Raw genomic sequence first — 27,089 nt, 5'->3', positions numbered from 1 at the left:
AAGACATTCCCTTAGAAGGGCACTATGGGAAAAGCAAGCAATCTGACCGCCTGACTAGTTTAATTGTATGTATTATAGTCTAATTACTGTGTATATTATATTCTAATTCAGTAGACATTTCTCAAGCCCTCTCCTTATCTGTCAGTAAATGATTGGAAAAGGAAATGAACTGTTTAGACTGAAGAAGTTTGTTTTGTTTTGTTTTGTTTCTTTTAGTCTCACTTTGTTGCCCAGGCTGGAGTGCAGTGGTATGATCTCGGCTCACTGCAACCTCTGCCTCCCAGGTTAAATGATCCTCCCACCTCAGTCTCCCAACTAGCTGGGACTACAGGCACACTTCACCATGACAGGCTAATTTTTTTGTATTTTCGATAGAGACAGGGTTTCGCCATGTTGCCCAGGCTGGTCTTGAACTCATGAGCTCAAGCTACCTGCTTGCCTCAGCCTCCCAAAGTGCTGGGATTACAGGTGTGAGCCATCACACCCAGCTTGAAGAACTCTTCATAGTGAACCTATGCCAGTTCCTAATGCTTATAGTCTCCTTTTATGTTCTCAAATAATATATAAGTCCTAAAATGTATCTGTAGAATGGGGTCAAGCCCAAAGTGAATTTTATTCTGTAGATAGCAGAGGTTAGGATGCGTGAAGTATACCTGGTTGTTTGAATTCCGTTTTACAGATGAGGGAACTGAGGGCCAGAGAAGGAGGCAAAGAGATTTGCCCAAAGTCACATGGCTAGGAAGTGGGGGCGGGGGGCATCAGGACTTAAATCCAGGTTTTCTGGTTCCATATCCAGAACTCTCTGCATTACCTCACACTGACATGCCCCATACTCATGTCCAAACTATTAAAAGCACAAAGGAGATTTGATAAAAGCAAACTATAGTCAAGGCAAGTGGTGAGAACTGAGAGGAGGCAGATCTCCTAAAGGCTGAGGTGATCTGGGGGACTGCCTCAAGGTTTTGAACTAGGCCTTGTAGAGTTGGTTGGATTTAGAATGGTGTGGAGAAGGGAGAATGGTACAAATGAAGATACAAAAGTGGGGAAACAAGAGATTTTTCCAGAGACAGAAAAGAGACTCGTGTTGCTGGGTTGGAGGGTTTATGTAGGAAAGGAGTGGTAAAATGTGTGTTAAACAGTAATAAGACTTTGATAACTGTGACAACTTTAATTAAAAAGAAATCAGATCATGCCCATGCACATATGGTGGGTCATGCCTGTTACCCCAGAACTTTGAGAGGCCAGGAGTTCAAGCAGTCTGGACAACATGATGAGATCCTGTTTCTACAAGAAGTAAAAAAGAAATTGGCCAGGCATAGTGGTGTGTACCTGTAGTCCTAGCTACTCAGGAAGCTAAGGCAGAAGGGTCGCTTGAGCCCAAGAATTCGAGGTTATAGTGAGCTGTGTTTACACCACTGCACTCCAGCCTGGGTGATAGAGCAAGACCCTGTCTCTGAAGACAAAAACAAAAACAGATCAGATCATGATATTATGGTGAGAAGAAAGCTTCAAGTCATTGGTGGTTAAGACTTCAGACTGAGGCAAAAAGGACTAAACTAAGATGATAGCAGCTGGAAATAAGTCAGATTTGAGAACCGTTGAGAAGGCAGGATTAACAGGATCTGGAGACAGCCTAAATATAAGGGTAGGAGAGAGATAAGGAAAAGAGTTAGAACTGTCACTTGAGAGTTTGAGCCTTTGTGACAGGGACCCTGTGGTACCAGTATCAGAAGAGGAGGAGGCGATGTCTATAGTGAGTTAGCTTACAGACTTTGCACCAAAGCAGACCTGGGACCAGTGACTTAACTGGTCTGAGTGGGTTTGCTGGCCTGCTATGTAGGGAGACAGATTCCCACTTCTCAGAGTGGCTGTGAGGATGGGAGGTATTGCAGGTAAAGTGAAATTCTATAATGTCACATGCTTGGCATCCAGGCACTTAACCAAACTTTAGCTCTTTTCTTCTCACCCCAACTTCTCTGGAAGATAGCAGAACCTAGTTCAAGCCTCACTGTTTTTTCACAGGCATACATACAATGTGCCTTCATTTTATTTCATACATATATATGAAATAAAATACAAATTCAAGCCCACAGAGAGAGTTAAAGATATCTTTGTAAGGCTAGGTGCTTCCAGAAGCAAACAGCTGTACTGTTTCTCTGGTGTTGCGGTGGCCTTCCCCAGTTGGGACTATTTCTGAGCTTAGGGGTAGAACTCTTGTGGTTCACTGGATTGCAGTGTGCCTGTAAAACGTGCCCAGCTTCCAAGCACTGTGTTTAATAGTTTGGAAATTCTGGTTGTCACCCCAGAGATACACAGATGGAAACTGGGTTTGGGCAGAGCTCTAGCAAAGGTGGCACCGAGACGCCCATTCCCTTGACCTGTTAACCCTGGCGGCGCAGGCTGCCCAGCCAGCTGGGGCTGCCATTCTGGAGCTGCTTCTGGCACACTTCTCCTACCCTGGCGGCTGTGCCTGCCAAGGGCTCGCAGTGAGGCACAGAGCATAGCCCAGTGCCATACCAGCCTAAACCCTGTTACTCCCCTTCCACCCTGGCCATCACACATCTCCGCACGTACGCCCCATTGCCAAAGCACTTGAAGGCACCCGGACTCATTGGCGCAGGGCGAGAACCAGTCGGCAGGCCTCGCTGTCCACCTAGCACCCTGGGTGGCCTTTGGGCCGCGGCTGGCTACCACTCTCCGGTCGAGGGAAGCGGGCCCTGGCTGGTGGCATGGGGCTGACCTCGCCTCATTTCCTCTCCTTGGCACCTGACCCTGAGTTCTGGTCCGCAACCCGGTGTTCGTTTCCCACCCCAGTCTTCTGTGCCCCGATTTCCCCATTTAGAATATTCAGATTTGAACAATCTGGCGGCGTTCTCTCGCCAAGGGATATCCATGAGGAGAGCAGGCAACAGAACTTTGTTGCCATTCTGCAGCCATTCCCCTTAAGAAATATCCCTGGAAACAGCTGCTTGATCTTTCCAGAAGTGGGCCCTCCTAGCCCCAGTCAGGATGTTGTTTGGGCCCTGTAAATCTAGGGCTCTCCCAGCCTTACATCCCTGGCACTGGGCTTGCCAGATGTAAGGGAACTGGATGGGTAGTTTATTTCCATCTTATATGAGAAAAGGAAGGGTACATACCGTTTTGAGGAAGAAAGCTTGAACCTGAAGGATCACAGAATCCTACACCTCTGCTAGCTGTGAAACACTTGGCAAGTTACCTTGCTTCTCTGAACCCCAGCAGCTTCATTTGTAAAATGGTTGTAACAAAAGAATATCTTAGGTTTTGTATAAGTCTGTATGAGATAATGTAGGTAAAGTAGTTAGCCAAGTGCCTGGCCTATAAGTATTCTATAAGAGCCAGTCAGCTGTTTTTACAAACAGGTACAACTGTACTGTTGAGAACCAAAGTACTCACATCCAACAGTTGGCAAACATTTTCACATTCATCAAATTTTTGCTTAAATTTTTCATTTGTTTAACTCATTAATGCATTCAGCATGTATTTACTGAGCATATTATTAGTCAGCTCTTGCCCTGGTCCAGCTGTATTTTCTAAGACCCCACCCCTAGGAAAGTTTTAACTGGCCTTGCAAGAACTGATGAAGTCTAGCCTGGTGGGTGGGTGGGAGATCTTATCCCTGTGGCAGTGGGGGTTTGGAATTTGTTTTTTGCAGCTCTGACTTTGTGGGCTGAGGTCCCTGAACAGAGCAGACCTCTCTCATGTCTGGGAAGCATTAAGACAGAGCAGCTCTCCACAGCCACCTTTGCTTCTCACCCCTTACTCTTGGGGAGTTGTGTCCCCCTTCTCCAGAAGGCCCCAGTCAGCAAGCTGGAACCTGATTTTTCTATAGTGGGGTCCTGTTTCCTAGAACTGACTTCTGTTAGAGTCTTCTGTGCTTTGCTGTGCTGGAGTTGCCAGAAGAACCCTTCTCTGCTTTCAGTGCCCCCAGCATCTTCATGCTGTATCCTTCTAATGCTGTCTCCTTCTTGCCCGCATTGTGCATGTCAGGGTCAGTCTCCAATTGGACTGGATTGGCCACACTGCTGCTCATACTTGCTTTGGGATCATATACCTTCCCTGAGTCCCTTCTCTTTGCACTGCCACCTCCTCACCCCCATGACCTACACTTAGATTTTGTGGCAGAAACACTACTGAGCAGGCAGTCTTCTGGATGTCTGAGAGACAGAGAACCTAACATGCACAGTCTGTGAACAGACATTGTAGTGTGATAAGGGCCATGATACATAGTGCTGTGGGAATAGCCAGGGTGGGGCAGCTGGCTCTGCCTGAAGAAGTCAGGGAAGGCTTTACCAGGAGGTGTTGTTTGAGCAGTCTTTTTTTTTTTTTTTTTTTAATGAGACTGAGTCTTGCTCTATTGCCCAGGCTGAAGTGCAGTGGCGTGATCTTGGCTCACTGCAACCTCCACCTCCCAGGTCCAGGGAATTCTTCTGCCTCAGCCTCCTGAGCAGATGGGATCACAGGCACCCGCCACCATGCCCCACCAATTATTTTTGTATTTTTAGTAGAGACGGGGTTTCACCATGTTGGCTAGGCTGGTCTTGAACTCCTGACCTCAAGTGATCCCCCCCGCCTTGGCCTCCCTAAGTGCTGGGATTACACATGTGAGCCACCACACCCAGCTGAGCAGTCTTACAAGATTTACCTTGGTAGACAGTGGGAGAAAGCGAATTTCAGGCAAGGAGCATAGCATGCATAAAGGCCTGAAATTGCATCATGTTCTTAGAGAAAAAGTAATGTGATGTGAATAGAACAAAAGGATTATGTTATTTGGGTTGAGGGTTCTGAGTAGCAGAGGGAGGAAATGAGTCCAGAGAGGTAAACAGGGACCTACTCATGAGGGCCTTGTAAGATGTTTTAGGCTTTACCCTACCAACGCTAGAATCCTGTGAAGGTTTTATACATGGGCATGATATGGTCAGATTTGTGCATGAAGAAGGTGGGATGCATGGCTGTAAGGGGATAAATTGTCTCATTTGTCCTCTAGCAATTCTATAAGGCAGGCAGGGAAGACACTGTTTACTTTTTACACCTCAGAACACTGAGGCCCAAGAGGTCAAGTCAGATACCTTGCCCTTTAGGTCTCAGAGCCAGAAAGGGGAGGACCTGGGACTCACCTAGTTTCCCGGTCCTGAATCTCTTTTCTCCTGGGCGCATTGCCATTGTTAATAGCGTCTTCTAGAAAGCTGCCTGCAACTGAGCAGTGGGTAGATGCAGACAGGAGCATTATGAAGCATATGGTCATTGATACAGTTTCACTGAGGGAGTATAACACTGGGATTTTGCGGCCTGTGGTGTTCAGTTGCCTGACCTCTATGCCAGCACACAGACAGCAAGAAGCAGTGGGGAACTTTGAGCTTCAAGCTCTACATTGGTTTGACAAAATCCATTCATCACTGTCTCTTTCATTAATGTGCTGTCTGATACTGACATTTGTCAATGGCTTGTTTCTGGAAGCTCCGGTCCTCAAGGCTGGTCAGCTCTACAGTCACAGCCCCAGGGTGAACCCCGGCAGTCAGAAGTAGGGCTTTTCTCTCTCTGCATTTTGTAAAATAAAATAACTTTAAAACAATAGCAAAGATAACATGATGTAGCAGTAAAGAACACTAGCTTGGAGATCAGGCAGACCTGGGTTTTAGATCTGCTGCTGCCACTTGTCTAGCTGTGAAGATCATTTAATATGTATGAGCCTCAGTCTCCTTATGTCTAAAATAAGAAAGTAGAACTTACCTGAAAAGATTGTCGTAATGACTAAAATGTGATAATGTTTATAAAGTACCTTGGCATGACACCTGGCACATATGAATCCTCAATATATACTGACTTTAATTCCTACAGTTACTGTTGCCCCAGCCACCACTACTACTGCCACCACAGTTAAATAATATTTGGAAAATAGAGAATAGTAGAAAAAATATCTTACAATCTTACCACCATGATGCAGCTACCCTTGTAATTTAAATTTCCTTCAAATCCTTTTCCCCCACTACTTCTAAACATTCCTGATTTTATCACATGTATATTTTATACCCAGGTGGGTTTTTTCCCTCCATGGTGGTAACTGCATTACACTTATTTTTTCTTGTTTTTAATATATTTTTTCCTAATTATAAAAATTGTTTATAAAATTCAGAGTTTAGAAAAAAAGAAAAAGAAAAATCATACTCATTGTTAACATTTTGTTGTATCTCCTTCCAGTCATTCTTATTCACACTTTGTTATAGAGTTGAGATCATATTATATATACAATTTTTATGTAATTTTTCATATGAATATTTTCTTACAAGCATCATTTTCCAAGGCTGCATATTAGTCCATCAGGTGGCTCTACCATAATTTACATAAGCATTTCCCAATTGTTAGACATCTGAGTTTTTTCCAATTCTTCAATCTAAATAGCTTCCTGTAACAGACCTAGGGAACCAGCCTCATTACAGCCAGGAAGCATATAATGAACTTGTGCTGTTTATATGGTCCTGAGTGAGGCATAGTGGGAGCCGTCAGGTCAATCAGACACAGAGCCAGCCTCAAAGGAGCTCAGAGACTAAACAACCTGGAGATACTTACTGGCAAATAAGCACTGTCAGGGAGTCCACTTAAGTGTGCGTAACCTTTTCCCTTTGGAAACTGGGATCTGGGAAGCACAGCTTCTACACAGGAAAAAGCCTAGGAAACCTTGCTGCCGCTTCTCACCTATGAATATGCAGATTGGCTTCTAATACTCAAATGCCTTTTGAGCTACGCTGTCAGGGGCCTGCGCTAAGAACCATTGAATATTACTTACAAGTGGTTTTCACTGGGAAAGAATGAGAAACACTACCAAAGGAACTTGTGGGAGAATTAAAGGAATCAGAGTGACTCTAGTCTTAGTTTTTTATTTTATTTTTTTAATTGACAGATAAAATTGTATATGTTCACTGTATACAACATGATGTTTTGAAATATGTATGCATTGTGGAATGACTAAACTGGCTAATTAACATATATTACTTCACATAGTTGTCATTTTTGTGGTGAGAAAACAAAATCTATTTTCAGCATTTTTTAAGAATCTGATATATTAACTGTAGTCATATATAATGACATGGATGAACCTGGAAGACATTACTTTAAGTTAAATAAGTCAGGCACAGAAAGGCAAATACCACATGATCTCATTCAATAAGGAATCACTCATATGTGGATTTAAAAAGTTGATTTCATAGAAGTAGAGGATAGAGTGGTGGCTCTAGTCTTAGTTTTGTCACAGACTTGCCTGGGACCTGCGGTAAGTTATTTCTCCCTCCTGCACCTCCATCTTCTCCTCATAATGTAGGGTATCTCCAGGACCCTTCCAGCATTAACATTCCAGAGTACTTGAAACATTCCTCTTGCAAGGAGCTAAAGTGAGTATCCTGATAAAGGTCACAGGATAATTCTCCAAAGTCCAGAGCTCCTCTTAATTAGCCCTAGGGAACCATTTATGCCTTTGTATTCCCAGTCACTTCCTCCTGCTAGCGGTTGAGACATATGGAGACTGAAGGGCAAGAAGTATCTCTCACTGGTTGGAAATCCTGGATTCAGAAAGCCAAAAACTGTCTTTTATGTATTAAGTATTTGTTCTTTTATGTACTTTGTTCTTTCATTCATTCCCTCATTTAGCAGATGTTAACTGAGTCCCAGGCCTTGTCCAATCCATCCGTGCAATACAGAGGTGAATGAGATTCAACCATGTTCTCAAAATACATGTAGTCTCATAAGAACAGGAAACAATGATAAAAGGCAACAAGATGGTTGCTACGGTGCGGGTACATTTAAGGACATAAGGACAGGTGCACCTGAGTCTACCTAGATGCAACAGCAAAGGAGTCTTAGTAGATATTTTGAGATTTTAAAGGATAAGTAGAAATTTTTTAGGTATGCAGTAGAGGAGAGGACATTCTGGGTAGAGGAACAAGCATGTGCAAGGGGCTAGAGGTGTGAGAGAACATGACATGTTGAAAGAACTACAGATAGTTTGTGTGGCTGGTAGGTGAAAGGGATAGTGGACGGATGAGAAAAAGTCAAACATTTCTCCACGGACCAGTCTGTTTCCACTGAATTCTTTGCTCATTTTATCAGTCCATATGAGAGTGATGGTCTTTTTAGTTCAGTTTTCAAAAACTGTTATCTTTATTGCCTTATCTTTCCATTTTTACAGTAACATATGCTCGTTATAGAAAGTTTGAAAAATACAAAAAGTAAAAGGAAGAAAGGATTTAAAAAATTACTCATGGTCTCACTAGCTAAAGACAACTGTAATATCTGATGACTTTCCATTCTGTATTTCTTTATTTTCTCTTTTTACGTAGCTGTGAATGTGTTGTAATTACAATCTTAACTTTTGTATGTGATGCTCCTTTCTATTTCCTTCCTAAATTTTGCCAAAAATGGATGTTAGTGTCATTAGAAAAGAACTGATTATAAAATATACTGACTGAAATATCTATCCATTTTCTTTCTTTTTTTTTTTTTTTTTTTTTACAGGTCTCTTGTGGCTCAGAGCATAATTTGGCAGTAATTGGTGAGTAATTTTTATACTGATAACTGTTTCTTCTGAAAGTCATGTGGCAGAATTGGAGAAGACTTTTGGTTAACCAAGAGCCATGGTGCGTGTGCTCATGCATGTTTTAGGGGAGATTGGGGAAAATGGAAATCTTTGGTTGACCAAGGGTTTACTAGAAGCTCCTTTTCTGAATATTTCAATTCATATCATTGAGCATCTTTTTAAGGTACCTGAGCTGGTCTCCCTGCCTGGGAAGTGGCATTTGAGCATATTAAAGAACTCATAGGCTGAGGGGCATCATGTATAGAAAGCCAGACATAAAAAGGAAGAATGATTGGACTGCTTCTGGTTTTTTGAATAAATCCCCATTCAAAAGTTCTTTCCTATTGGTTTGGCTCTTTCTTTGGAAATATGCGGCTCTGCTCACTGCCCTCGCTGCCTTGTATTTAGTGGCACTCAGGAGCTCCCAGCTGGACTCAAACCTCTGGTTAATAGAGGCTTCCTCTTAGTTGGCCCTGGATAATCACAGTTTAGTGTTTTCATGATTAGATCTATTCATTCAAGAAGCCTTCTCTTTACTTCCACAGGTAGACTCAGTTTCCATCTCACAGTACATTAAGGAGACTGCAGTGTAGGGCCAGACTGCCTGAGTTCAGTACATACTTCTACTTACTAGCCATGTGAACTTGGACAAGGTATTTGACTTCTCTATGCTCATCTTTAAAATGGGGAGGGCAATAGTGTCTACCTCATAGTGTTGTTGAAGGGACGAGTTAAGACATGCAAAGCACATAGAATGGCACTTAACTCCTAGTAGGGACTTTGGTAATGTTTGTTATTATTACCTGGTGTTATGTGTTAAAGTAATTGCCCTCCTCTGGGCTTTAGTTTCCCCAGCTGTAAATGGAGAAGTTAAAACAGAAAACCAAGTTTCCCTCCAGCTCTGATATTTTAGGACTTTTGTTACAACCTCACCACTGACTGACTTCTGTCAATAATTTCTGTTCCTGGCCACTCCTGTCTCCTAGCTTCTAACTGGGAAGTGGCATTTGAGCATATTAAAGAACTCATAGGCTGAGGGGCATCATGTGTAGAAAGCCAGACATAAAAAGGAAGAATGATTGGACTGCTTCTGGTTTTTTGAATAAATCCCCATTCAAAAGTTCTTTCCTATTCTTTCCTACCAGGCAAGACCCTTGTGTTTTCCTCATTTATTGCCTATTCACAGCACCTAAAGCAGTGCGTGGCTCTTAGCAGAGACTCATACGTTCTTTTCTGAATTGAGCTAGACTGGCTTGGCTGCCTGGGGTGGCAGTAGTGTGAAGCACTACTTTGCAGGCCCAAACATGATGTACAAAGAGGCAGAACCAAGGACAGCAGAGGAGGTGGGGAGTAACAGGGGCTGGAGTTAGAGAAGGAGCTAGAAAATGTAACAGCAAACCTGCATGCTTTGCAGCAGGACCAGATACTTTATACTGGAACTGCTTCAGCCTGGTTGTAATTAAGACAAGCTAATCAAAGAGTCAAAGGCAGTGCCTAGGACATTGCTGCTACTGCTATCACTGAACTGGGAGAGGTCGGCTTCCCCTGGGACCAACACAAACAAGAAGATTGCAGGGAATCTAAATTTGTGAAAGCACAAAATCCAGACGAAGGAATGGGTCAGAGCTAGCAAAGTGACAGGCTGAGCTGATGTAGGCAGCCTGGGGCTGTAGAAGGAGCAAAGACTCTGCAGACAGCCTTGATTCAAACCGGTTCCATCACTGTGTGAGCGTCCATATTCTTATCTTTGTAATGGGGATAATCATTCCTCCTTTCAGGATTATTGTGATTAGGTGAGATAATTTATGTGAAATACCTGGCAGATATAAATTCCTTTGGTTTCTCTTTTCTCTTGGTTGGGTAGGGGGAGGGGAGAAATACTTGTTAGTGTAACTGTTCTAGTGAAATATTTCTTTGTTGGGAGAGAAACAATGACATTCTGGAAAGATGTGTCCCGTGTTACCTGTGTGGAGGCCGTCAGAGGCAGTGGGAGAATAGGGCATGCTGGTGAGCACTTGAGGGCAGACCTGTTATCTTCCATTGTATCCCCAGTGCCTGGGACCTGGCTCACAGACTGCTGAATAATGGTTTCAGAGTCAGGAAAGGTGAGTGCAGGCACAGGGCTCTGCACGTATGTACCTGCCTGCCAGCCAGGAGCAAGAAGCTCTCCATCACTGGAGGAATGAGGGCCTGAGTGGGTGCTCTGCAGGGTGCAGGCTTTGAAACAGGAAGCTACAAGAAGCTGCCTGTTAGCCCTGCCAGGAGGCCAGCACGAGGGAGACAAGTTGCAGGTGAAGAAGAGTTCCTACCAGCTTAAAGCCATGTTTCCCATGGGTTGAGCTCCTCCCCTCAACCCTACTGCCTTTGCCTACTTTAGAGGGATTTCCCTGCCTTCAGTTTCATTTCCTGAACTGTAGCCCTTCAGTGCCTGGTGCTGTGTCCCACATGTAAAAGGCACAAAATAGTTATAGAATAGACTAGAAGATAACATAAATCAATCAAACTTTGCCCAAGGGTAGAAGCAACCTTAATGTCTAATGAGTGTGTGACAGATGAATCAACTTGGAAAGGGAGGTGAAACAGAGAATGGTGAAAGGACATGATTGAGAACCTACTCTGTCTTGGGTTAATGGAAACAATTCCTCAAAGTATATTTGTTGTGTCTGCTTTAGAGACAAAACAGGCTCAGAGGTTAAATGGGTTAAACAGGTCGTAGAGATAAGTAGCAGTGTTACCTGAGCAATGGGCTCACTGCCCAGTGCACACAGAAGCAAATACTGTGACACTGGCTTTGAGAAAAAGAAAAAAGCTTTATTGTGAGTCAATTGACAAGGAGACAGGGAGGCAACTCTCAAATCAATCTCCCCAACCTGGGAGTGTGTCAAGGTTTTGTGGCATTTTAAACTAATCCCAGGTAATGCCAGTGCAGCTGGTGGGCCAGGCTGGTGATGGTAACCATTAGGTTGCTAAAGCTTTTCTCCTGAGCATGCCAGGTAACTTTGGCTCTGCATTACCTGTAACTTAAGCAGTGATTAATTGGTTTGAACTGGTCCTACAGTTACTGCAGTAAATAGTACAGCTGTCTCCTCCACTTACGAGCTGTGTAACCTGTATAAGTGACTTACCTTCTCTGTGTCTTGATCACCTCATCTGGGATATATTATTATTGACTTCATAAGGTTGTTAGGTAAAGTGCTAAGAACAGCGCCTAATACAAGTAAAGACTCAATAAATGTTAGCTGCTATTATTATTATTATTCTATATTAAGACCTCAAGGAAGGAAATAATTATAAGCCTGAGGCCAGGATAGGAACCTCAGGAGCTAGAGAAGGAAGTGTCTTTCCCAGTCTGGATATCAGGGTCCATGGCAAGATCTCAGCATAGCTGCAGGATGGATTTGTAAACTGGAGCCTGGGATTCCCATTGGGGAATCTGCACATCCAAACAGCCCTGGAAACAGTGATAGCCCAGATTTGTTCAAAGACAGGATTCTGCTATTCATTGTCCCAGACAGGAACTCAGGCCCTGCATGTTCCAGCCTGAGGCAAGCCCCATGGAAGCCACATTTCAGTTTCTTGCGAAGATGGAAATTTTACTCTGCTGCTTTATGTGCTTCTGGGTTTCTTTGTTCACTTCTTTTGAAATTTGGTTTCGTTACTTCCTTAGTTTTCCAATTAAGTTTCTCTTGACATGTTTTGTCTTTGCCACCAGGTGCCCCCATGGCTAGACAGAATGGTGAAGTGGTATGAGTTCCTGCTTTAGACTAAGAACTGTTGGAGCTAAGCATAGACAGACTCAGGTGACAATCAGAAAAGAGAGAGCTGAGGCCATTGACCATGGCTGGCTTGGGCATTCTCTACCTATGTGCCTTGTACAATCACTCTGCCTCACCGAGCCTGATTGTCGACACCCTGATACCCACTCCCAGAAGCTGTTCTTCCCAATGGCATATGTATGTCAAGTGCATGCTCAGTACCTGCCATGTCATAGGTGCTCCACAGGTGCTTGTCCACTTGGCTGCTTCACTAATTCGCTTTCTTCCTTTCCACCTAGGATTTCTTTCCACATCTGACAAAGCTCACTGGCTAACTCCCATTTGTGGGCATAGGCTGAGGTGAAATGAGGGCACGTGGCCATCACTTGCTGAGAAGATCCCTGCCTTTCAGAGGCAGGGTCCCCAGATCCAGCTCTGTTTTCAGGCCCCTCACCTCTGTGTCTGGATGAATTGGCTCCAGCTGTTGTGCTTCCATCAGGAGCAGCTTATTTTGGCTTGAATTGGCAATTTGTTTGCCTTCTCCCCTGATGTGCAGTTTTGTCTTCCCTTCCTGCGGAGGAAAAAGAGCTGACTGCGTTTCCTCTCTCCCTGCTCCACGCAGACCTTGGAAGGATTTTATTGGTGGCCTTTTCCTGGAGCACTCAGGCTTGCCAGACAGCCATTGTTAAAGGGTTGGTTATTGGCAGGGAAGTGTGATGCCTCCTCCTCCTCCTCCTCCAAGCAGAGCCAATTCTTTTACTAAATTGGAGCTATAATATATGCATAGATTTTTTTTTCATTTCACAGATGATTTTCAACTGTTGAACCATTGTACCTTTATAATATGTATGGCAGAACATCTGACCTTGGCATGAAACTATCAAGCAATTTCATGTAAGAACTTAATAGGAATATAAAGAAATAACTTTTTTTGGCACTGGATATTCCTTTGAGAGGTGATATCTCCAAACCCTAGGGCCTTGTAGAGAGCTTAGGGGCAGATACAAACTTGTATGTTTCTATGCACAACAAGATAGGCAGAATGTAAATACTTTACCTATCTCATCCCATTTAATCCTCACAGCAAATTGATAAGCTGGTACTCTGGTTAATCCCATCTTCTAGGTAAGGGAAAATGAAGCTGAAGGTGAGCAATTTACCCTGCCCAGGTCACACAAGTAGGAAGAATTTGTGTGTCAGGTTTTTTACCCACGCCTCTAATTTCAGAGCCTGTGGACTACTACCCGATGCTGCCTTCCTGCAGACTGGTGATGATCTGGCCTGTTTTTCAAGCCACCAGAGAGGAGTATTTCATCTTTTTGTTTCAGTGTTTAAAATGAAAAACTCCCTTCCATGCTATCTCCCTCTCTCCAGTTCCCCAAAACCCTTCTACCACATGTGCAGCTAAAGCCTGTTACTAGTTTCTTCTGTATCCTTCTAGTGTCCTTTTACATATGTAAGTGAATACTAAGATATGTTTTTATCCTGCCTTTTACATAAATGGTAGCATACTATGCTCATTTCTCAGTGCCTGATTTTTCTCAACGATTTTTCTGGGAGATCTTTCCATATCAGTATAAAAGCTGTCCTAGCTCTTTTTTTTTTTACAGTTATTTAATATTCTAATGTTCCTATGTACCTTGATATATTTAACTAGTGCCCTGTTCATGGACATTTATGTAATTTCTAGTCTTTTGTTATTTAAGCAACACTATAGTGAATGACCTTCTATATATGTTATTTCATGTGTAGGAGAGTATAGTTATAGGGTAAGTTCCTAGAAGTGAAATTACTGTGTCAAAGTATAAATATATTTGTAATTGTGCAATGTACTTCAAAATTGGCCTCCATAGGGGCTATGCCATTTTTGACTCCTGCTAGCAATGTGTAAGGGTACTTATTTATTGCAGTCTCCCTAATAGGATATGTTAAGAAACTCGGATTTTTGCCAGTCTGATAGGTAAGCAACTACTCAGGGTAGTTTTTGTTTATCTTTTAAAGTTGAAGTATAAAATATACAGTAAAGTGCACAAATCTTAAGGGTTCAGATTGATGAATTTTTACATATGTATATACTTAAGAAAACACCACCCAGAGCAAGATACAGAACATTTCCAGCACCCTGGAAGACTAGTTCACGCTCCATCTCTGCCTATAACCCACCCCCAGAGGTAAGCGTTCTTCTGACTTCTATCTCCAAAGATGCCTTTGTTTGGACTTCATATGAATGGTGTTTGACTTCTTTTGTTCAACACATTGTGTCTATAAGAATCATTCATGTTGTGTGCAGCAGTAATTTTATAATGCTCGGTAATATTCTACTGTATAACTATATCACAACTTACTTAACCATTTAACTGTTGAACATTTGGGTTGTTTCCAGTTTGGGGATGCTATGTACATTCTTATACACGCCTTTTGGTAGACATATACATTTATTTCTCTTGGGTGCATGATTAAGACTAGGAATTCTAGTTCATGTTTATAATTGGTAAATACTGCGCAACTGTTTAAAGTAGTTGCACCAATTTACACCCCCACCAGCAATATGATAGTTCCATTTGTCCTATACTCTCACCAGATATTTTCTATCTTATAGATTTAGGCAATTCTGTTGAATGTGCAGTATGGAATCTCACTGATTTTAATTTGCATTTCTCTCATAACTAATGATGTGGAGTACCTTTTTGTATGCTTATAGGCCATTTGGATGGCTTCTTTTGTCAAATCCAAAGACTTTAAGCCTTTGCCCATCGTTTTAAGTTGGGTTTTTGTCTATGCTTTTCTTAGTGACTTGTAGGCATCCTTTATATCTTGTAGATTCCAGTCCTTTGTTGAATATGTGTATTGTAAACATCTTCTCCCAGCCAGTGGCTTACTCTTTTACTTTCTTAATTGTTCTTTTGATGAATATTTATTTTAATGAAGTCCAGTTTATTGACCATTCCTTTAATGGTTTGAGGTGTTTGTGCCCTATTTAAGACATTTTTACCCATTCCAAGATCATGAAAGTATTCTCCTATGTTTTCTTTGTGAAGCTTTATTATTTTGCCTTTGGTATTTAGTCCTAAAATCCATCTCAAATTAGTATTTTAAAACATTTAGAACCATTTATTGAAAAGTTCATTTTTTACCATTGAATTGTGGAGGCATCTTTGTTATAAATCAAGAGACTGCATGTATATGTGAATGTGCTTTTAGATTCTTTTTTATTAGTTTGTTTTTCCTTTTGTGTACTAGTAGCACACCAGCTTGATTAATGTAACTTTATAATAAATCTTGATATCTAGCATTATAAGCTCTCCTACTTTGTTCTTTTTTAAGATTATTGTGGCCTTTTTAAGCTGTCTAATTTTAATTATTGTAAATGAAGGTTTAGCATCTTTTTATATGTTCAAGAACTATTTATATTTCCTCCTTTATGAAGAGTGTTCCACACCCATATTAGTTTATTCATTGTTGCTGTAACAAATTACCATAAAATTAATGGCTTAAAACAAGACAAATGTATTATCTTCAAGTTTGAGGTCAGAAATCTAAGATGGGTCTCACTTGGCTAAAATCAAGCTGTCAGCAGCCTTCATTCCTTTCTGGAAGTTCCAGAGAGAATTCATTTTCTTGCCCTTTCTAGCTACTAAAGGCTACCTATATTCCTTGACTTGTGACCCCTTCCATCTTCAAACCCAGCCATGGCTTTTCAAGCCATGACTTTTCTTTCTCCTACTGCATCACTCTGATACTGACTCTTCTGCCTCCCTTTTCTACATTTAAGGACCCTTCTGATTACATCAGCCCTGCCTGGATAATCCAGCATAATCTCCCTGTATTAGTACATTTTCATACTGCTGTAAATACCTGCCTAAGACTGGATAATTTATAAAGGAAAGAGGTTTAATTGACTCACAGTTCAGCGTGGCTGGGGAACGCCTCAGGAAACTTACAATCATGGTGGAAGGTGAAGGGGAAGCAAGGCAGGAAGGAGAAGTGCTACATGAAGTGGGGAAGAGCCCCTTATAAAACCATCAGATCTCACGAGAACTTACTATCACAAGAATAGCATGGGGGAAACTGCCCCCATGATTCAATTACCTCCACCTGGTCTCTCCCTTGACACCTGGGGATTATGGGTATTACAATTCAAGATGAGATTTTGGGTGGGGACACAGCTAAACCATATCACTCCCTGTCTTAATATCGGCTAATTAGCAACCTTAATTTCATCTGATAACTCAGTTCCCCTTTGCTGTGTAACAAAACGTATTTATAGGCTCTAGGAATTAGGACATTTAGGAGGCCATTATTTTTTCTACCTCAGTATCCTTTGCCTTTGCTGTAGAGTCTGAATGTTTGTGTCTTTCGAAAAATTTTATTTTGAGATTTATTCCCTAATGTGATAGCATTCAGAGGTGGGGTGTTTGGGAGGTGATTAGGTCATGAGGGCTCTACCTTCAAGAACGGGATTAGTATCCTTGTAAAAGAGGTCCAAGGGAGCTTGTTCACCCCTTTTGCCATGTGAGGACATTTAAAAGGTGCCATCTAAAAGGAACAGGCCCTCACTATGTACCATCAGATCAGCTAGTACGTAGATCTTAGACTTCCCAGCCTTCAGAACTTCTATTGTTTATACATTTTCCAGTCTAAGGTATTTTGTTATAGCAGCCCAGAAGGACTAAGACAGCCTTTTGTTTTTTTAAAACAATTGAATAGAAAAAGGATTGTTAGTCTTTTTCTAATAAATGTCTAGGTGTTCTTTACATGTTAGGGAGATTAGGCATTATTCTGTGATTTGAATTGCAAATGTATTTTCCCAGCTTTTTATCTTTTGTTTTTAATGTTTTTGTTTATTTTGTCCTTAATACTTTGCCATACAACCTTTTATTTTACTATAGATTAAATGTATCAGTCTTTTCCTGTACGGCTTTTGGATTTTGAGTCAGGGAATCCTTCTCTACTCCAGAGTATAATGGTCTTTCTTTATATTTTATTCTAGTATGGTCATGCATTGCCTAAAAATGGGGATACGTGGCCAGGGTCAGTGGCTCACACCTGTAATCCCAGCACTTTGGGAAGCCAAGGCAGGCTGATCACTTAAGGCCAGGAGTTTGAGAACAGCCTGATCAACATGACTGATACGGTTTAGCCGTGTCCCTACCCAAATCTCATATTGAATTCCCACGTGTTGTGGGGAGTGACCTTGTGGGAGACAATTGAATCATGGGAGCAGATCTTTCCTGTGCTGTTTTCTTGACAGTGAATAAGTCTCACAAGAGCTGATGGTTTTAAAAAGGAGAGATTCCCTGCACAAGCTCTCTCTTTGCCTGCCACCATCCATGTAAGATGTGACTTTCTCCTCCTTGCTTTCTGCCATAATTGTGAGGCCTCCCCAGCCATGTGGAACTGTAAGTCCATTAAACCTCTTTATTTCGTAAATTGCCCAGTCTCAGGTATGTCTTTATTAGCAGCATGAAAATGGACTAATACAGTAAATTCATACCAGGAGTGGGGTGCTGCTGAAAAGATACCCGAAAATGTGGATGTGACTTTGGAACTGGGTAACAGAGGTTAGAACAGTCTGGAGGGATCAGAAGAAGACAGGAAAATGTGGGAAAGTTTGGAACCCCCTAGAGACTTGTTGAGTGACTTTGATCAAAATACTGATAATGCTATGGACAATAAAATCCAGACTGAGGTAGTCTAAGATGGAGATGAGGAACTTGTTGGGAACTGGAGTAAAGGTGATCCTTGCTGTGTTTTAACAAAGAGACTGGTGGCATTTTGCCCCTGCCCTAGAGATTTGTGGAACTTTGAACTTGAGAGAAATGATTTAGGGTATCTGGTGGAAGAAATTTCTAAGCAGCAAAGCATTCAAGAGGTGACTTGGGCGCTGTTAAAGGCATTCAGTTTTAAAAGGGAAACAGAGCGTAAAGGTTCGGAAAATTTACAGCCTGATGATGTGATAAAAAAGAAAATCCCATTTTTCTAAGGAGATATTCAAGCCAGCTGCAGAAATTTGCCTAAGTAATGAGCAGCCAAATGTTAATCCCCAAGAAAATAGGGAAAATGTCTCCAGGGCATGTCAGGGGTCTTCATGGCAGCCCCTCTTATCACAGACCCAGAGGCCTGGGAGGAAAAGATGGTTTTCTGGGCTGAGTCCAGGGTCCCTCTACTGTCTACAGCCTAAGGACTTGGTGCCCTGTGTCCCAGCCACTCCAGTTGTGGCTGAAAGGGGCCAATGTGGAGCCCTGGCCATGGCTTCACTGGGTACAAGCCTCAAGCCTTGGCAGCTTTCACATGGTGTTGAGCCTGTGAGTGCACAGAAGTCAAGAACTGGGGTTTGGGAACCTCTGCCTAGATTTCAGAAGATGTATGGAAATGCCTGGATGCCCAGACAAAATTTTGCTACAGTGGTGGGGCCCTCATGGAGAACTTCTGCCAGAGGAGTGTAGAACTGAAATGTGGGGTCAGATCCCCGACACAGACTCCCTACTGGGGCACTGCCTAGTGGAGCTGTGAGAAGAGGGCCACTATCCTCCAGGCCCCAGAATGATAGATCTACTGACAGCTTACACTGTGCACCTGGAAAAGCCACAGATACTCAGTGCCAACCCGTGCAAGCAACTGGGAAGGAGGTTGCACCCTGCAAAGCCACAGGGGCAGAGCTGCCCAAGACCATGGGAACTCCCCTCTTACATCAGCATGAGCTGGCTGTGAGACATGGAGGCAAAGGAGATCATTTTGGAACTTTAAGATTTGACTACTCTACTGGATTTTGGACTTGCATGGGGCCTGTGGTCCCTTTGTTTTGGCCAATTTCTCCCGTTTTGAATGGCTATATTTACCCAAAGCCTGTACCCCCATTGTATCTAAGAAGTAACTAACTTACTTTTGATTTTATAGACTCATAGGCAGAAGCGACTTGCCTTGTCTCGTATGAGACTTTGGACTGTGAACTTTTGAGTTAATGCTGAAATGAGTTAAGACTTTAGGACACTGTTAAGAAAACATGATTGGTTTTGAAATGTGAAGACATGAGATTTAGGAGAGGCCAGGGGCGGAATGATATGGTTTGGTTGTGTCCCAAATCTCATCTCGAATTCCCATGTGTTGTGGGAGAGACATGGTGAGAGGTAATGGAATCACAGGGACAGGTCTTTCGTGTGCTGCTCTTGTGATAGTTAATAAGTCTCACGAAATCTGATGGTTTTGGAAAGGGGAGTTTCTCTGCACAGGCTCTCTCTTTGCCTGCCACCATCCATGTAAGATGTGACTTGCTCCTCCATGTCTTCTGCCACAATTGTGAGGCCTCCCCAACCACAGGGAACTGTAAGTCCATTAAATTTCTTTCTTTTATAAATTACCCAGTCTTGGGTATGTCTTTATTAACAGTGTGAAAACAGACTAATACAATGGTGAAACCCCGTCTCTACTAAAAATACAAAAAAATTAGCTGGGCTTAGTGGCACATGCCTGTAATCATTGGGAGGCTGAGGCACAAGAATTGTTTGAACCAGGGAGGCGGAGGTTGTAGCAAGCCAAGATCCTGCCACTGGACTCCAGCCTGGGTGACAGAGCAAGACTCCCTCAAAGACTCAAAAGGGGGGATATGTTCTGAGAAATGTGTCGTCAGATAATTTTGTCATTGTGCAAGCATTATAAAGTGTACTTAACAAAGCTAGATGGTATAGCTTAGGACACACCTAGGCTGTGTGGCTTAGCTTGTTGCTCCTAGGCTATAAACCTGGACAGCATGTTACTGTACTGAATATGTAGGCACTTGTAACACAATGGTAAGTATTTATGTATCTAAACATTAAAAATATGGTACAAAAGATTAAAAATGGTACATCTGTATATGGTACTTACTATGAATGGAGCTTTCAGGACTGGAAGTTGTTCTGGGTGAGTCAGTGAGTGAGTGATGAGTGAATATGAAGGCCCAGGACCTTATTATATACTACTGTAGCCTTTATAAACACTATACACTTAGGCTGTAAATACTGTGCACTTAGGCTACATTAAATTACACATAAAAACTCTCTTTCTTCAAACAAAAATTAACCATAGCTTACTGTAACATTTTGCTTTCTGAACTTTAAAAATCTTTTTTACTCTTGTAATAACACAGCTGAAAACACAAACATTGTATACAGTGCAAAAATATTTTTAATATCTTTATTTTATAAGCTTTTTTGTATTTCTTAAATTATTATTATTATTATTTTGCTTTTTAAACTTTTTTGTTTAAAACACAAACACACACATTAGCTCAGGCCTATTCGGGGTCAGAATTATCAATATCACTGTCTTTCACCTCCACATCTTGTCTTACTGGAAGGTCTTCAGAGGCAATAACATGTATGGAGCCATCATCTCCAATGGTAACAATGCCTTCTTCTGGAATATCGCCTGAAGGACCTGACTTTTAGGAGGTATTTTTACAGTTAACTTAAAAAAAAAATAGTAAGTAGAAGGAATACACTCTAAAATAACAATAAAAAGTATAGTATAGTAAATACATAAACCAGTAACATAGTCATTCATCTATCAAGCATGATTACATACTGTACATAATTGTTTGTGCTAGACTTTTATATGACTAGAAGCACAGTAGTTTTGTTTACACCAGCATCATCACAAACATGAGTAATGTGTTGTGTTACAACATTGTCACAGCTACTATGGCAGTGGGCAATACGAATTTTTTCAGCTCCATTATAATCTTATGGGACTACCGTTGTATATATGAATCAACTGTTGACCAAAACATGGCGATGTGGTACATGACTATATTTTTATGGTTTTATTTTTGGCATCTAAATCTTCGATCCGTTTGGAATTTATCCTGGTATAACTCAGGTGTGCATTCAGCCTCGCAGTTTTTTAAATGGCTGATCAAATTATCTCAAAACTATTTATTGAATTCTTTGGCTGCCTTCTGGGTTCTGTTGCTACCAGAGCAGCCCTAAGGCATTACCCAAAATTGCACAGCTAGTCAGTAGCAGAGCTAGGACTAGCACTCAAGTCTAGCTTGTGCTATTCAGAAGGAGATAGTGCCTGGTTTTCTTTTTTTTTTTTTTTCTTTTTTTTTTTTTGAGACAGTCTCGCTCTGTTGCCCAGGCTGGAGTGCAGTGGCGTAATCTCCACTCACTGCAAGCTCCGCCTCCTGGGTTCACGCCATTCTCCTGCCTCAGAGTAGATGGGACTACAGGCGCCTGCCACTATGCCCGGCTAATTTTATGTATTTTTAGTAGAGACGGGGTTTCACCGTGTTTGCCAGGATGGTCTTGATCTCCTGACCTCATGATCCGCCCTCCTTGGCCTCCCAAAGTGCTGAGATTACAGGCGTGAGCCACCGCGCCCGGCCTTGTGCCTGGTTTTCAAGGGGCTTTCTCACGTGGTTGCTTGAGCTGTTCGCCAAACGGGGAGACAGCAGCTAAAGGCAAAGCAACAGTTTTTTTTTTTCCTATTGTATTTATTTTTTATTTTTTTAATTTTTTTTTAATTTTTAATTTTTGTGGGTACATAGTAGGTGTATATATTTATGGGATACATGAAACGTTTTGACACAGGCATGCAATGCGTAATAATCACATCATGGAGAATGGCGTATCCAGCCCCTTGAGCATTTATCCCTTGTGTTACAATCTAGTTATATTCTTTTTTATTATTATTATTGTACTTTAAGTTCTAGGGTACATGTGCATAACGTGCAGGTTTGTTACATATGTATACTTGTGCCGTGTTGGTGTGCTGCACCCATCAACTCGTCAACACCCATCAACTGGTCATTTACATCAGGTATACTCCCAATGCAATCCCTCCCTCCTCCCCCCTCCCCCCCATAATAGGCCCCAATGTATGATGTTTCCCTTCCCAAGTCCTAGCAAACTATCGCAAGAACAGAAAACCAAACACCGCATGTTCTCACTCATAGGTGGGAACAACAGTTTTTTAGTTCTCGGTTACCAGTGCTCTGTCCCAGGTCTTGCCTTTCCCAGCTCTGGAACTGATATATTCGTCGCCATTACCACACCTGGCCGCTTGGGGCACCGTATTTTCCTCTCCAACAGGCCAGATACGAGATAAACCTTTTACATTTAAGAAAGATGTTTCATCTCACACCAGTTAGAATGGCAATCATTAAAAAGTCAGGAAACAACAGGTGCTGGAGAGGATGTGGAGAAATAGGAACGCTTTTACACTGTTGGTGGGATTGTAAACTAGTTCAACCATTATGGAAAACAGTATGGCGATTCCTCAAGGATCTAGAACTAGAAGTACCATATGACCCAGCCATCCCATTACTGGGTGTATACCCAAAGGATTATAAATCATGCTGCTATAAAGACACATGCACACATATGTTTATTGCGGCACTATTCACAATAGCAAAGACTTGGAATCAACACAAATGTCTATCATTGACAGACTGGATTAAGAAAATGTGGCATATATACACCATGGAATACTCTGCAGCCATAAAAAAGGATAAGTTTGTGTCCTTTGTAGGGACATGGATGCAGCTGGAAACCATCATTCTCAGCAAACTATTGCAAGAACAGAAAACCAAACACTGCATGTTCTCACTCATAGGTGGGAACTGAACAATGAGATCACTTGGACTCGGGAAGGGGAACATCACACACCGAGGCCTATCACAGGGAGGGGGGAGGGAGGAGGGATTGCATTGGGAGTTATACCTGATGTAAATGACGAGTTGATGGGTGCTGACGAGTTGACAGGTGCAGCACACCGACATGGCACAAGTATACATATGTAACAAACCTGCACGTTATGCACATGTACCCTAGAACTTATAGTATAATAATAAATAAATAAATAAATAAATAAGAAAGATGTTTCACAATAAATATAGATATTTTTACAGAATCTTGCTTATTGCTCAAGTCACATTTCTGTTAAGTCATATATAGCTTCAAACCCAAGATGTAACTTTTTACCTCTCAATCAAGGTGGATTTTTCACTGTTCCTAAAGAAGCAACATTTATATCACTCCACAGGAGTTGAGGAGTCGTTCTGTATGACACCACAGGTGAGGGTGCTAGGCTGTTGAGGAGGCTCCCATACTTGCTAAATTACTCTTTCATGCTGGTCATTTAGGCACAAGGTTGACCACCTGTTTAGCACAATGCTCTGGTCCTTTTTAGGGTTGCTTACAGTGGCAGAAACTGCATTGGTGACTCACTGCACTTGTTTACAGTTACTCAGGAGGTTTGAGACCTGGCAAAAGTAAATCTAATGTGAACTCAAAGAGGGAAATACAAAGAATTAGAGCAAGTTAGAGACAGCCTTCCACTGTGCACCATAACTAGAGTTATGGTGATAACTCTGTGTTATCCTAGGCAGTTACTCTCATTCTCTGGGCCTTTGGAATCCCTGTCTGGGAGATGTGGGAGCTGGACTAGACAATTTCTAAAGTCTTCTGCAACTCTCAAAGTCTGTCTTCATGTCCACAAACTGTATTGAACATCTTCATAGACTCAGACCATCTATACTTGCCTTGCATGCAATAGGTGCTTCATGTGTTTGTTAAATACTGAATGAACATTATATGCAATATTTTTCTCATTCTCTCCCTTCAGCTTACTAGTGGCTGATGATGTGCCATGTAGTATTATGGATGCTGTGGAAGAATACAGCATTCATGGAATTCACATTCGTGTAGTCACATTCATGGAACTCACATTTAGTGGGAAAGAGAGCTATGGAAATTAAATTTGGCACATACTTTGCACTTAAATACTGAGTAAATGAATGAATGAATGCATACAAAGCAGACCATGATAAGAACTAGGAGAAAGAATGAAGACGTAAGAATGATTAATTTTGGAAATCCTTGTGGAAGAGGTGGCTCCTGAGTGGAGGAAGGGTAAAGAGCAGCATTCTGTGCTGAGGGATAAGCATGAGCAAAGGGAAAGAAGGCTCTAAAGTGTGAATCATGGTTGAGGGACAAGTGGCCAACTAGCAAAACAGCTTAGGACCAAGTCTCCAACAGCATGCTGAAGGGCATTGACTTTATTGTTTAGACAGTGTAGAACTATCGTGGGTTATTTAGGAAGATTCTTTAGAAGTTGACAATTATAGCAGATAAAACTTTTTTTCTTTAAAGGATAATATCTTTTTACAGAGTAAAACTGAAGTGATGTAGTTAAGTACAAAGTGCTGATACTATTCTAAGCATTTTGTGTGTATCATCTCATTTAGTTATCACCATGCAGGGTAGAAAGTAGATAGAAATTGTCCCCGTTTTTCAGATGAGAAAATGGAGACTCAAAGAAGTAGAGCCCAGAATTCAAACTAAGGTCAGGTCTGCTGACTGCAAGGTCTGCACTTGCTGCTGCTTTTGCTGCTCCCTGCAGAGGTTTGACTTAGGTTAATTAGCATATCAAACAGCATAAACTGAACTTTTAATACACATGTGACTTTGGAAGACAGGAGAAAGCAACAGCAGAGCTAGCATTACTGATGGTACTTGTTTGTAGGGGCAGAGGCCAGTCCCATCCTTTTGTCTATCTCCCAGAGCATAGCACCTAGGGGATGACCACATGTGGCATTGGGCAGCTTGGACAATGGCCAAGTAGTCTGCCCATGAGCCTGCTCTGTCCTTCCTTAGACAGATACTAGCTTCCTGAGCCTGGGCAGCACCATTGTATCTGCAAAACCCAGACTCACAGTATTGCTTCTCAGCATCCACAGGCCTCAGCCTATGCTGGTGCCCCTCTGTATCACCTGTCCTGTGACTGCTGTCCCTGCTGCCTCTTACCTCTGGAATCTTCTGTTCCTCCTGGGTGCACCTAAAGCCCTTAAATGTAGAACAGCTGTGACTATTCATTCACCATGCTGTCCCTGGGCAGTACTTTAGTAACATTCGGTTTGCCTATTTGTCTATTCATGAATTCATTCATTAAGAAGCTGTATCATGCAATAGGAAGAGTACTGGGACAGGATACCTGAGTACTAGACAAGCTGCTGACACCTTGGGAAGGCCACTTTCTTCTACAGGCCTCCTTTTCTTTATGGATAAAATAGGAGAATTGCGTAAGGTAATCTTTGAGGTCTCTACTAGCTCTCTCACTTTGAAACTGTTTTATTCAGCCGTAAATTCACACCTTCATCCTAACATGGGGTTAGGGAATGCTTCTTAGAAGAGATGATGCTTGAAGTGGTTCTTAAAGGATGAGTATGAAGAAGAGAAAGGTATTCCAGGGAATATGATCAACATGAGCAAAAGTATGGAGAAGGCATGGCAAACTGGGGGAAATGAGGGCATCTGGAGGGGAGCAGAGCAGTGGGAGACAAGGCTACAGTGATGGCTACGACCAGGTCATAAAGGCTTTAATGTCAGGCTAAGAAACTGGAACTTCATCCTGTGGGGTGAAGGTGCAGGAAAGGTTTTAAAGCAGAGAAATGACTTGATTTGATCTATTTTTAGAAGCTAGTACTGTTCAACAGAGAAACCTGGGAGGAATGGCAGTGGGTTTAATCTTGTGGCTTTATAAGATATTAATTTGGTAAGTTTGTGCTTTTTAGCCGAGACAAGTTGCTACTGACCTGTTGGATGGGGGATGTCATGATTTACAGTCTGACTGTGGCTCTAGAATCCCCATCAGACTCCTTGGCCCAGATTCTGCCCGATTCTAGTTGCAACTCCAGGCCTAAGCCAAAGCCAGCCCTTTTCTCTTCCCATGACAACCAAGCCAGCCAAACAGCTGACTTAGGAAGCTCCACAGTGTAGCCCTTGTGGCACGCATGCATATGTCAGTAGGTCCTCATGTGTGCTCGCTGCTTCATAGTGTATCAGGCACTTTGACTCATCAACTTCTTTCATTCTCACAGTAACTCTGAAGTTCTCAGAGAAAGTATAATCCCTACTGTACAGTGGGGAAATGGAATCTTAGAAGAGTTGCATGATTTGCCCCAAGCAGCATAATGTAGTATAAGGGGGATGAGGTCTTGAAGTTGGGAAGTCATGGGTTCCATTTCCAGCTCTGCTGCTTAATATCTTAATATCTGACCACGGGCAAGATTGCCACCCTCTCTAAACTGTGGGTTTCTCATCCTTAAAGACTGAGATAATAATAGCTTCTGTATGTACGTGTCATTGGAGCGAATTATGTGGTTTATGGAAAAGCTCTTGGCACAGAGTAGGTGCTCAGAGTGTCTGTTTCTGTTTCCTCTGACTCACTTCAGTGCTCTTTCTGGTGTTTCGCCTTGCTTCCCATATGGCCCTCTTTGTCATCTCTCTTGCTCCTCTATTCTTAAGTCAATGCCACAGACATGTATTACTGGAAGTGTTCTTCCTGGGTATACAATATGAAGCTAAGCCTTGTGGATGAAGTGAGAGGACATAGGAAATGGTCCTTGCCCTCACTGCTTGCTACCTGATTATTGTGTATGTTAGGGTGGAGAGGGTTTAGCCTTCACTCTTGAAACAAAGTTGAGGTGATCTGACCATCTCATGATGATCCCTTCTTCCTCCTCAGGGAACTTACTGTATGCCAAGTGCCAGGCTCAGCTCTTACACTGTTTCACTAAGCTCTTACACACAGTCTTACATCCACTGTGTGTGTATCTTATATACACTTCTGTACGCTTAACATGTAACCCTGTTCTACAGATGAGGAAAATGAGGCTCAGAAAATCTAAACATAGTAAGATCTTAAACTCATATGTGATGAAACCAGGATTGGAGCCAGGTTATCTGATTCTGGAGCATGCACTTTTAAAT

At 42.2% G+C, this 27,089-nt stretch overlaps 1 protein-coding gene across 9 annotated transcripts in view; it reads left to right on the top strand.

Moving 5' to 3' along the window:
• The window catches only part of SERGEF (secretion regulating guanine nucleotide exchange factor), a 234,494-nt gene that overhangs the window by 135,603 nt on the left and 71,802 nt on the right, over positions 1-27,089 (top strand). For 5 of the 9 annotated variants that reach the window (XM_009186472.4, XM_009186473.4, XM_009186471.4 and 2 more), the window contains one exon: positions 8,524-8,560. In XM_009186472.4, coding sequence (XP_009184736.2) covers positions 8,524-8,560 — 37 coding nt within the window. The other 4 variants (XR_001894917.3, XM_021925987.2, XM_009186474.4 and 1 more) reach the window with 4 other exon arrangements.

The sequence above is a fragment of the Papio anubis genome, chromosome 12, assembly GCF_008728515.1.
Source record: "Papio anubis isolate 15944 chromosome 12, Panubis1.0, whole genome shotgun sequence".
Taxonomy (NCBI): domain Eukaryota; kingdom Metazoa; phylum Chordata; class Mammalia; order Primates; family Cercopithecidae; genus Papio; species Papio anubis.
This window is presented reverse-complemented; position numbering and strand designations above follow the sequence as displayed.